Source organism: Telmatherina bonti (genome assembly GCF_933228915.1).
Source record: "Telmatherina bonti genome assembly, chromosome: 17".
Classification (NCBI taxonomy): Eukaryota; Metazoa; Chordata; class Actinopteri; order Atheriniformes; family Telmatherinidae; genus Telmatherina; species Telmatherina bonti.
Window position 1 is genome coordinate 28,425,414 of NC_136615.1, and position 13,207 is coordinate 28,438,620.

At 37.7% G+C, this 13,207-nt stretch overlaps 1 protein-coding gene across 5 annotated transcripts in view; it reads left to right on the forward strand.

Annotated features, from left to right (window-relative positions):
* grin1a (glutamate receptor, ionotropic, N-methyl D-aspartate 1a) overlaps positions 1–13,207 on the forward strand; it is a gene marked incomplete at both ends in the record, with an annotated part of 45,782 nt that overhangs the window by 15,381 nt on the left and 17,194 nt on the right. For all 5 annotated transcript variants that reach the window (XM_079257178.1, XM_079257179.1, XM_079257181.1 and 2 more), the window contains 5 exons: positions 842–1,016; positions 5,457–5,601; positions 8,486–8,572; positions 8,952–9,087; positions 9,419–9,546. In XM_079257178.1, the coding sequence (XP_079113304.1) occupies positions 842–1,016; positions 5,457–5,601; positions 8,486–8,572; positions 8,952–9,087; positions 9,419–9,546 (671 nt within the window). The remainder of the gene's footprint in view (positions 1–841; positions 1,017–5,456; positions 5,602–8,485; positions 8,573–8,951; positions 9,088–9,418; positions 9,547–13,207) is intronic.

A 13,207-nucleotide genomic window follows, 5' to 3' on the forward strand; every position in this document is an offset into this window, starting at 1 on the left:
TGATGGATGTAGCGCATGATTAACCGTATAACTGTTTGTTATGTGTCAATCATTTAAATGTTCAAGCATACGGTATTAAGAGGGTTTAATGTGGTGTGTATCTACAATCAATGTTTCTGTTTAAATGTGTAAACCATGTATTGATTCGTGCCAAATTCACTGTGTTTTCTATCACATTAATACCTTGGCTTTTAATGAATTATGATGGGTAAGTTTTGCAACAGATATCTGATAGAATAGTAAGCTGTATCAGCCCTTTTATGTCTTTATTTACTCACATGTGTCTCATAATATTTCATGACTCTGTGGTCACAAGTGTCAGATGTCTTTCCCTTGGGCATCCTAACACAAACAATCAAACCAAAGCCTTATAGGCGGTCTGTTTCTTGTATGTTGTTTATTGCTGAAATCTTTGCTGAAAGGGTAAAAACAGGGGTGTCTAAAGTCAGTCCTTGAGGGCTGCTGTCCTGTTTTTTTCTTTATGAATCCCTTTTCCAACACACCAGGCTTTCATTAAATGGATCCATCAGCCAATGAAGTTCTACACAATGATTGATTCGTTTGACTCAGGTGTTTCAAAGCAGGGATGCATGGAAAACGTGCAAGATTGTCGCCCTCGACGACCAGAGCTGGACACCCCTGGAAAATATTAAATATCTTCAAAGGAGTGTTAACAAATAGTACAAAAGGCTTATGACCAGATTGCTTTATTTTTGCTGCTTTTTCTCACAAATGATATGTGCAAACTGGTTTAGTTTACGTTTTGCACATTGGAAACCGCTCCTGACAAGCAGCACTTTGCCAAGGTTGGTGATAATCTCTGTTGTCGGCCTGGTCATAGGTCTAATCAGCCTCCAGCTCATCAATGGGAAGAATGAATCGGCCCATATCAATGATGCTGTGGCTGTGGTGGCCCAGTCCATCCAGGAGCTGTTTGAGAAGGAGAACATCACAGAACCTCCAAGAGGATGCGTGGGCAACACCAACATTTGGAAAACGGGACCTCTTTTCAAAAGGTAAGAGTTGTTTAATCAATAATATTTAATTAACCATCTTTTAGAGGCAACAGTGCACTTGTGACCTGTCCAGGATGTACCCTGCCTCTCACAAGCTACTTGCTGGGACAGATCCAGCTTCCCCATGTCTCTGAATTGGTCTAAGAGTTATAAAGAGTGAATGGATGAATGTCTTTTAGAAGATTGTTGGATTATTAATACAAATAAGTTTATAGAAATCCAATCTGATTCTTTCTCTTTCATTCGAGATGAACATCAAACATTTATTTTAACATACACTGTGAATAACAAAACTGTAAAATAGTCATGAGAAATTCGCCAAAGTACATAAAGATGACCTTTAAATGATTCAAGCTTAAGAAAGGTACCTAAAGGATGAAGTATTACTGTGTTTTAAACTTAAAGGAAAAAAAACTAAAATTGCATCTTCTGACAGTATTTTATAGCACAAATCATAAAATTGCATCCATTTATTGTTGGATGAATTTGGATAAATTGCTGCACTTAAAGAGATTAATGAAATATAAACCAGCTTGTAGAGCTACAGATTTTATGTGACTTCGTTTTTCAACAATCAAGGTTTGGATAGTTACTTTTGTGAGCCATTACAGGTGAGTTAAAAGTCAGTGGTTCCCCTGATGGGTGACAATTACAAGGTATTTCATTATACATTCTTATAACACCCAATGGAACTAATTCTGTACTTACTAGTGGCTTTGTCACTCTTCATTGTGGTGGAGAAATGAACCAACTGAGTATTGCAGGGAAAGGTTCACTCAAGCAAAAGTTCATCATAATCCTTCTGCACAGAGGGAGAGCTTCACATTAATTTACAAAGCAGACTAAAATGTGCTCTGACTGACACTGAAATCCTGCCTGTCTTTATACGGTGGAAAGTTAAAAAGTCCAGGATGTCTGTGTGTGTGTGTGTGTGTGTGTGTGTCTGTCTAAGGTTTCTGTTGCTGGTCTAAATGAGTTCTGTGGTCAGGATGTCCCTTACCTTCTTGGGAAGATGAAACAGTCTAAGCTCCTTCTCTACTTTCCCAGATCAGTTCATCCTTGGATGCAGACGTTTCACTGCCATAGTTCAGTATAATTTACAGCAGAGCTATTCAGCAGGTTTTTATTGCATCCCTGCTTCAACACAGCTGATTCAAATTTAAAGTGGAACTATTATGGGCATTTCAGGCTAATTTATTTTTATTTCTGAGACCAGAAGGGCTGGGATTGATCGAGTTATTGCCACAAATCGCTTTATTTACTTCAGACCGACCCTCTCCGTAGGCTGTCAGATCAGCCTGCGGGCAAAACGAGTGGATTGAGACTCTTCCGCATTAAGCCCCGCCTCCCCCCACCTCACTACACCGCAACTGCTTTCACCGTCATTGTAACATCTCATAAACAGAAGGATTAGGCTAATATGAACTCAATAAAAAAACAAACTACAATGTCAACACATAGCATACAGCCCTACATGTTGGAACCTGAATCAGACCCTGAAAACGAAGTGGAAAACAGCAACCCACAGCAACGAATGCAGCAGGATGTCTCTCTTTGGTAAACTCACCAGCCATCGTTGGAAATAACTTTATCCCACGTTTTCCACCCACCTGATGTATTTGTACATGCCCTTGTTAACCAGTAGAAGGTAACCAATCACCAAACCTTCTCCCCCGGGACGTCACAAGGATTTCCAAGTAGAAAAAACTCTCTAAAACGAGGCGTTTTTTGTTGCCATGGAAACCGAACGGAGAGTGTGCTGGAACTCAAACTCAAACTCAAACATGCGTTTAGGTGATAAAAAATAGTGTCATTCACATGTCTGATGAGGATTCAACACTGTAACATTGTGGAAAGCTCAGAAAACTCGAAATACCACCCAATAGCACCCCTTTAATGGATCCAACAGCCTATGAAGTTCTGCACAATGACTTTAGTTTGAGTAAGTTGTGTTGCTCCAGGGATAAATTAAAAAGCCTGCAGGACTGCGGCTCAAGTGACCGAATAGCCTTGTCTTACAGTTTGCTCCTGAGCTTACTCCTTTTCCACTGCATGATGACACATTTCTCCTCAGAGAGTCCTAAATGAGTTTCTACAAACTCGAACGAGATGCTAATAGTGACTATTCCATTACTGTATCAATTCGATTAATTTCAATTCAACTTTATTTGTATAGCACCACTTCACAACAATGTTGTCACAGGACACTTTACATACACATCATTTCAAGCCAATTCATACTTATCTATAATAGAAACCAACTGATTGCATCGAGTCATGACTTCGATCCAATCCCCCATCCTGAGCATGCACAAGGCGACAGTGGGAAGGAAAAAACTCCCCTTTAACAGGAAGAAAACCTCCAGCAGAACCCGCCGAGGGAGGGCAGCCATCTGCCTCGACTGGTTGGGCTGGAGACGACAGGAAAGACAGATCAACATGTTATTCATGAAGACCTGCAGAAAAAAGGAGAAATAAGTTAGCGATGGCAATATTGGTATATATTTATACATTAATATATTAGAGAAATAGAGCGAGGTACTTCTCAGTGCATCAGGTAACATCCCCATTGCTACATAAGTAATGGTTGGCTAGATTACCCATAGCTATAATAGCAATGCACATAACCTGGACAGTTGGGTACTGTTAGTTGGTACCATCGTTATCAAAATCATTGGAATCGTGAAAATGAATTTAACCAACCACAGATCTGCTTTGTTCATCATAAATTTAAGTAAAAACTGTGATTCTGTCATGATATGCTGGTTTTATTTTCTGCTGCAGTCTCATATCTTTCCTCAGTTTTTAGTTCTGTCTTTTATTTTGAATTCCCTTTTATTTTGTAGTGTTTTTGAGCATTGCTTGTTAGGGTCCGAGCCATACGAAGTATGGCAAGGCCCTATTGTTGAAATGTTTATTATTCTTCTCACCACAACTCGCTCATTTTTGACCCCCTTAGACCCCGTGAAAAGTTGCGAAACTTGGCACACACCTCAAGCCCGGCGAAAATAGCGATATTCTGGGGTCCGCATGCACGCCAATGCAAAAATGCCTCGACGGCGCCCCCTAGAAACGCCAAAAATGGCCTCTAGAATGGGGTCAAAAAACTTTACTTTGACATAGGACGACGAAATTCGGTACACATGTCTACCACCTCAAGACGATCGTCTACTTTGACCTAGGGCTACGAAATTTGGTACACATGTATAAGTAACCAAGATGAGCAAAAAAGTCAATTAACAACCTGTTACCATGGCAACGGGGTGTCCGCCATCTTGGCGTTTGTGCCCTTTTTATCACTTTAAGCGTATCATATGTGAACAAACTAGTCTGAGGGGATTCATGCGATTGGCTCCATACTCAGCAGGAAGCTTCGTGACAAGATGGGGAGCAAAAGTTAGTGAAATCTTTTTTGGGGGGGCCCATAGGGGCCCGATCGTCTACTTTGACCTAGGGCTACGAAATTCGGCACACATGTATAAGTAAGCAAGACAAACAAAAAACTCAATGAAGCACCTGTTACCATGGCAACGGAGTGTCCGCCATCTTGGAAAAAAACCTTCTCACCATGAAACACGGTTTGCTTATATCTTTGCACAAATTCATGCAATGTGCACCAAAAATGTAACTATTCATATTTGATAGGTCCTTAACACATTATAGAATGTATTGTGGGGGGGGGGGGGGTTGTTTTTTGGGTGGGTCCCGAGGGTCCCGAATGTCTACGTTTACGTAGGGTAACGAAATTCGGTACACATGTCTACCACGCCAAGACAAGCAAAAAACTCAATTAAGCACCTGTTACCATAGCAACAGGGTGTCCGCCATCTTGGCATTTACGCCCATTTAGCACTGTATGTGCATTGTTTTTAAACTAGCTAGTGTGGGATTCGTACCATTGACTTCACATCCACCTGGAAGCTTTGTGACGAGTTCGGGTGGAGGGTTCGGCATGAGGCGAGGACCCGATGGATGCCGCTTGCGGCTTTAATTTTACTTTCTGTTCTTTGCACACCTGGTTTCATTTGCTAATTTGCTTCAGCTGCTCCTTGTTTAGTTTGTTGCCTCAGTGTATATTTACACCATGGTTTCTTCTGCTCATTGCCAAATCATCCAGTTTCCCCAGTGTCAGCTTTGCCAGTCTACTTCTTAGTTATTTAAGCTGTTATTGTTTAGTTATCCTGCCTGTGCAATGCCTTCAGTTTTGCATTAAACCCCTTATACCCAAAGTCTGTCTGCCTGCTGCGCCTCCACTCTGCAGTTTGTGTCTCATCCTCCACGACAGACTTGTCCACTTTTACACACACACACACACACACACACTAAATTCAGAGCTGAGTGATTCACAATAGAAATTTATACTCCAAACAGATAACACACAATATCTTTCCAAGAGCATTTTCCCTTTTACACATAATAGTTTTCATTTGTTTGCCATAGGGTCCTGATGTCATCCAAGTATCCAGAGGGCCTGACGGGACGCGTTGAGTTCAACGACGATGGAGACAGGAAGTACGCACACTACAGTATACTCAACTACCAGAAGTCTCGCTTCATTCAAGTCGGCATTTACAATGGAACACAGGTAACATACAGACGGGGGACACAGCAGCCTGTTTTGTTTAGAAAATAAGCAATTTAGGGGGTAATGAATGCACATTTTTAACTTATTTTATGTATATAATGGTGCTGTGATTTTCTTTTTAATTCAACTGAGCATGAAAGGAAACAGTTTTCTATCTATAGCACAGTCAATGTAGGGCAATTTCGTTCCAGTCAGACACACGCTAACATGATGCTACAGCTGTCTTTCATAGTTTAGTAATATATATATATATATATAAAAAAGACATTTTAAATACATTATGTACATATTTTATTATACTATAATGTTTTGAGAGTCATGCATTCAAAGAGGGATTATGATAAAAGTCTACCTGGCACAGGCTCAGGAGTGCAACGGCGGGAAAATGGAGTAAAGAGCAAATAAATTGCTTTATTCCATAGAGGTTATTTCCCAGGAAGTTGTACAAAACTACAAAAAAGAGGAGTAAATTAGTTTTCAAATGGGAGGATGTACAATTGTTTCAAAGGAAAGGAATGGCTACAAAGAGATGAAGAAAATAGCTCCGCAAATTTATACAGACTTAATCTCTCTGCTCCAGTAAGCAGAGAAACGGTGATTCTGTAACAAGGAAGAATAACAGGATGATCAGAAACTGAGGCAAAGATGACTAATATAAGCAAGAAAACAGTGATGCAAAAGAAAAAACTCCAATATGACACTGATATGAAATAAACACAATGTGACACATTAAATAACCAGGATAATTAAAAAAACAAAATAAAAAGCCAAAGAGATGTAAAATGATGCAAGACAAGTGCAAGATGCACTGATGAATACATGGCACAAAGTGTGCCTGAAAGAAGATCTGCTCAGAATAACTTAAACTATTTTTGCTTTCTAGAAATTTTATGTAGAAGCAGTCATCACTACATTACTATTCTAGGTTTACTTGAAGAGATAAACACACACATTTCTATAATGTATTTCATTTTGATTTTTATTTTTTTGTTTAGATTTTTTTTTTTTTTGCTCATTTTTTCTTTGGGATTTAATTAAGTGAGAATTAGAGGCAACAAACTTCTGATATTTTACTAAATCGCTGATTTGTAATCAGTATTTCGATCTGATAAAGTCATTTATATGTATCATTATTATTATATTGGTATTAGTTTCTTCTAATTACACATTTATTAGCACTAGAATCAATCAGGAAATCAGGCTTTACTTATGTAACACTTTTAATATGATTTAGTAACTTATATTATTTTAGAAAAAAAAATAGAAAGGTCTCTTGTCGTCCAACTCACTTTCTCACAAACACAAATCATCTGATTTTAGTCCACATGAAACTTAAACTGAGGAAGCGTTTCCAGTGAGGTAAAAGGTAGAGATGGGGTACGTAAAATAAATACATTAACACACAGCAATGTGAAAATATGAAATATTATGATTATTATGATAAAATACGCTAATATAATAAAGATAGTATGATAGTATTGTGACATACTAATGTTTCTGGACTGGAACCCATCGTTCTCATCTGATCACATTGTGACATTTTATTTGAAAACTATTTGAACTTAGGTTGTTTTCTCCTCTATTCCTAACAAAACTTTGCTCGTCTAAACCAAACCCATTCTGTTGCTTAAACCGAAGAGTAACCTGACAGCAAAAGGAAGAAGATGAAATAAACAAAACAAAAAAAATGTCACATGATCTCATATGAGATTTAGAAGCTTAATGCAAAATGAAGTAAAATTCTTCGTACCAATCAACTGGATGATGGGCATCTATCAGGCTCCCATCTCTCCAACCTCCCAGGGCAGCGTTGCTGTTTGCATGTTGCCATAACAACAACAAAACATTAGGAAGCTGGGAGGATGACTAAACTTCTAAAATTGATTTTGTAATTACACCAAGCATCAAATGAAAATTAAATATTATATAATGTTTAGCTGATGCTTTTATCTGAATGATACCTACTGTCTAGGACGGACCACTGCCATCTGTATTTAACACTGTGTGACACAGTGGAGCTGAATGTTTATAAACATGAACTAATTCTGTTTTATTCACCTAAACTATGAATAACATAAAAAATTTAATTTAATTTAACTTTATTTAATCCATTTGATGTTTATTGGCAAAAATGTGTGACAAACTGCTTTGGGTCTTGTTTTACTTTATTCTTTTCTTTTTTACCGTTAATGATTTATTTTTATTGGTTTTATTAGACCACTATTTATTTATTTTTAGATGATTTATTTGTTTTTCATTATTTATTTATTTAATATTTAATTGTAATATTAAATATTGCTTAATTTTGATTTTTTTTCGTCTTTCTCTTCTTCTTCTTTTACATTTCTTTGTGGTTACTGGGGATTTCATAATATCTAATCAGTCCTCAGAAGATGGCGCGAGTGCGTGAAAGAAACCAAAATGTTTTGTTATGGAGAAGGTCAAGATTGGCTTAAATGAAAATTATTATTTTGAAAACTATTCTCCATATTTTGAAACCTGAAAATTTGTGTTACAACTGTTCAGTCTCCTTCTGTCAAAAATGGGAAAATGCAGATGAAAGCCCCAGAAGAAACATTAGTTTACATCATATCTCAGTCATTTTAAAAATGACTATTCATTGCTTCCTATAAAAGCTAATAGTGACAATTGAAATAGGATCAGTTCTTCAGTTCCCTGCTGGTAAGTGTAATAATAAGTTTCTGCAACCCTGAAGAAACGTAGCTAAGTCAAAGGTAGATGCAGTAGATAATAGAGGTGTCGCGCTGTGGTTATATAAAGCTGAGTCATTAACGATGCTCACCCGCAGTGTTGGAGTCTCATCAGCAACATGCCTTCTGTCAGCACTCACCTATCATGCTGCATGTGTTTGGCATCCCTGCAGGTGGTAATGAACAATCAGCGGAAGATCATCTGGCCCGGGGGAGAGACGGAGAAACCTCAAGGCTTCCAGATGTCCACTCGATTAAAGGTGGGGTGCCTTCACGTTGCCGCTGCAATGCGACAGACATGTCAACACAGATAGTGTTGACCCGAGTTGACGTGCTCGTGTTGGACACTGTGCTATTATTTCTCCCGCACATGGGAGTAAAGTTAATACGCATTCAAGAAAGCAGCACTGATTTATTCACTATGACTTTTATCCCTTCATATTTGTCACAGGCCTGCAAAGAGCCGCTCATCTGTGACCGCATCAGTAATTCACCTGTCAGTCTTTGTGTGTCCATGTGTATCAGGTTATTGCTGGATTTTTCTGACTATTTTGTCCTCCTTTTGTCGCCGCGAAGGGCGCCGCAATGAATCCAGTTCTCACTACAAAATAAACAGCTTTATATCCCCATCTGTTATAGATAGTGACAATACACCAGGAGCCGTTTGTGTACGTGAAACCCACGATGCCGGATGGAACATGCAAGGAGGAAATGACATTAAATGGAGTCTTAATTAAAAAGGTTATCTGCACTGGGCCCAATGAGACCATCCCAGGTAACACATCAGGGACGTTTCTAATATCAATGTGCTTCTAGCGCACTCGCCACCACAGGAGATGCATACATATATATGCAGTAGGTATCTATATATGTATGCATGTAGCCATTCAGAATGAGTGCCTTGTCTGTGTGCTGGTGTGACCGTGTGTGTGTGTGTGTGTGTGTGTGTGTGTGTGTGTGTGTATGTGTGTGTGTGTGTGTGGGCTGCAGTGAACCATTGTGTCACGCATTTGTTCAGTCTGCGTGTGCCGCCGTTGGATTTTCAAGATCTAAGACGTTTCCTCGACAGTGAATTTAACTTGCAAACATTGCTGGTTTTGTTACAGGTCGCCCAATTGTACCGCAGTGTTGTTATGGATTCTGTATTGATCTCCTGATCAAGTTGGCTATGACTATGAACTTCACCTATGAGGTTCACCTGGTGGCTGATGGGAAATTTGGAACTCAAGAGCGGGTTAGTTTTGAGTTTGAGTAAATACATTTTTACACATTTAACATCTTTACTAACCTTGAATGCTTTTATTGTTTTGAGTGTTTTTGTTTTCATCCTGCTGATCGCATTAATCTACTGATTCTATAAAATTGAGGTGACAAACAGACACAGAGTGAAAATCCACCTTGACATGAAATGTCTGAGGAGGGAATTCGCTCTTTGTGATTTATCTTGTCAGTTTTTGAATGTTCAGCAGTTGTCATATGAAAGTGAAATAGTACCATATAAAACCAAATCAAACATTAAAAAGACACTTTTTCAGAGCAGTAAAAAGCAATTTAACACAAAACAAAAGTACCTTATCATCTTGGTTTCTTTTATCTCTGATTTAAGCCTCACGCAGGAAGAGGAGTAAACAAGAAGCTTTGCATTGATGAAATATGTAGTAACCACATGTAAGCATGATGAATACAAAATAAGTAGCAGATGACACAATGTTTTCTGTGAGAAAATAGTAAAAATGTAATAAGATTTTTATGTAAGAAGCACGCAGATGATTATACATTTGACTTTAAAATTTCTTTCAATTTTCATTTAAAATTCTTTTTTTTTTTTCAAATTTACTATTTCATTTTATTTGTAGATTTGCTTTACAAGCTTTACTTTCTCTGAAAAATAGACTCTTCTAGTCCATCCTGTTTTAATTAAAGATACCAAAGACCAAAAATAAAGATGAGATTTAAAGTTTAAGATGATCTTTGCATCAGATTATCTTGAATTTTTGTCTTTAAACTGAACTGGCTGCACCGCTCCCTGATTTCATTTTCACATCACTGCTGTCTGCTCTGTTCTGAGGTGCATGCAAATGGGGTAGATGCGTTCTCACACACCATTTACGTACTGAAGACTCCATGTTTTGGCAGAGCTCATTCATTTTCATCAAAACCCCAGGGAAAGGATTTGTCTTTGTGGAAGTAAAATAGGACACATGCTGGAATTCTCTAAATATAACCTAACCTTGTGATGCTTAAGTGGGACACCTTTGTAAATGTCTGGAATATAAACTGGCTTTCTGACTCTGTTTTACCATGCAGAAAATTAAAATGAACTTACTGACACTTTTCTTTCTTCATTACATTATTATTGAAGCTGTCGTTATGTTACATTATCTACATTATCTGTGCAGTTTGCTAGTTTATATTTTAACATAGAAACACATTAATATTAGCCACAAAAAAAAGAGAAAAAGTAGAAAAATATCTAATAAATCACAACGTGGGGCTGCACGGTGGCGCAGTGGTTAGCACTGTGGCCTCACAGCAAGACGGTCGCTGGTTCGATCCTTGGCTGTCAGTGGCCTTTCTGTGTGGAGTTTGCATGTTCTCCCCGTGTATGCGTGGGTTCTCTCCGGGTACTCCGGCTTCCTCCCACCATCCAAACACATGCATGATAGGTTAATTGGTCACTCTAAATTGCCCCTAGGAGTGAGCGTGAGTGGTTGTTCGTCTCTCTGTGTGTGGCCCTGCGATGGACTGGCGAGCTGTCCAGGGTGTACCCTGCCTGTCGCCCAAAGCCGGCTGGGATAGGCTCCAGCTTCCCCGCGACCCTGAATTGGAATAAGCAGTTCGGAAAATGAATGAATGAATGAATGATCACAATGTGTATCCATAGACTAGTTGAGTATTCTTTCTATATAACTATAAAGAAAAAATAACTTCCCTGTGTGTTCTGAAACAGCCATGAAAATATTGTTACATCACATTAAAGAGCTGACAAGTAGATTTTTGGAGATTCATAGTGGTTGAATACTATCCATAAAGATAAGGCAGTTTATTTCCCATCCTAACCACAGATGTTTGAAACATAAATTTTAATGTAATTTTTAGATTCAGTCACTGTTTAATTTGCACATTATAAACTATTTGATTAAAACTGATTGTTATAATGTAAAAGGTTAAGGTTATGCAAAACTGTGAGGTTTGGAAAATGTCATGGATTTTATGAAAAGACAAACAATCCAATGATAAGATAAATAACCAAATAAAAAAAATCAATGGAAAATATCAAGCGGCTCTAGAATTAACAAACTTTAAATTCACGTAGTCTGCTTACATAAATTTCAGCACTGGACATAGGAAGATGCAAATACAGAATAATCTTTCATCCCATTAAATGATCATTTTCCTGTGATAATGGTCGCAACATCTTATTTCCTCAATTATAATGCAAAATGTGCTGGAGACAAGCAACAACCCTAAAATACTGAAGCCTACATTACCTTAATGCTGTCCTGGATGATAGAGAAAAATTTGAAAAGTTAGCATTTTTTAGCTAAACCTAGCTTAGCTAACTATGCTAATTATTTGACCTTTTTTTTTTTTTGTTTTTTATCAAAGTCAGTATTCCTGTTCAGCAAAACTGAAATAATCAGTTCATAAAGTATAAATTGCTTTACAACAATAGAGTAATACTCATTACCAGATATGTGTTGCCTGCTGCAAAGTGGTGGTTAACCCGTCATTCAGCGGAAGATGCTGCTAGACAGCTAGTTTGTCAAACCAAGCAAGCAGTTAATGTTCACTTTATTTAATTAATCAAACACAATATTTGTTTTCTTCTTGAAGAACTGTTTTAATTAAAAGGCTAACCTTTTCTGAACTCTTTAGTCAACAGATGATGGACAGAAATAACCTGAGATAGAAATAATTTTACAGACCACTGTGCTTGAGCTGCTCCTGATGTTGCAATGTTCAAAGCAATAAGTTCATGACATTAAGACTGCAAGTAAAGTTATCTGTGTATCTGTATCACATGTAGCAACTGTGGTGTTAGTCTATCCAAGAGATGGGAGCCTACTTTGACTGAAAAAATACACACTCACCAGTCCTTTTACTCTTAAACACATGATCGAGTCACTTACAAGTATATAAACTCCAACTCAATCGCTTGGTTTCCTTATATAGACTATTATGAATTGGCTTTCATTATGTTTTCTTCTCCGTCTGTAAAGCGTCTTGAGATGGCATTGCCGTGATTTGATGCTATATAAATAAAGTTGAACTGAATTGAATAAAGTTAATTAATTTACAGCACCAAAGGTAGTCCTCTCTAGTCTCCTGGGTCGTTCTGCGGAAACTTGTCTAATCTGTGGATGCTACAAATGGACTATGTTCTGCTAATACCAGGGAGCAAAGAAGCAGATGACCGAAATATAACCTCTGTCTTTATTCATAATACATTAAAGCTGCATATCATGTGGCATAATTACAGTGCTGCAGTTAAAGTAAATAACAAACGGATCATGCAGAGAGTTGTAGGAAAAGCCTACAAATTGAATGCCAGGATCACAAAGGAGCTGATTTAATGGTTTTCAACACCAAATGTAAGCCAGTCACCATGTTCCATTTAAATTTATTTATTCTTTTTCTAAAGAGACATTGCTAAGTGGTTTAATTTGTTTTGTTAGGGAAAAAAGGAGCAGAAGCAGTTTTACTGAAGGACAAACAGTCCATGAAACTTAATAATCAAGTCAAGAAATGAAAATTTGACAAATAGTCAAGAAATCAAGTGATCTGATCTTCTAAAAATGCTAAACTCTACTTGTTAATGTGCAGGTTTGCCTTTTAAGTACATTAACATTAGTTTTTGATCTAAATCTATTACTATCCACTTTTACTTTTTT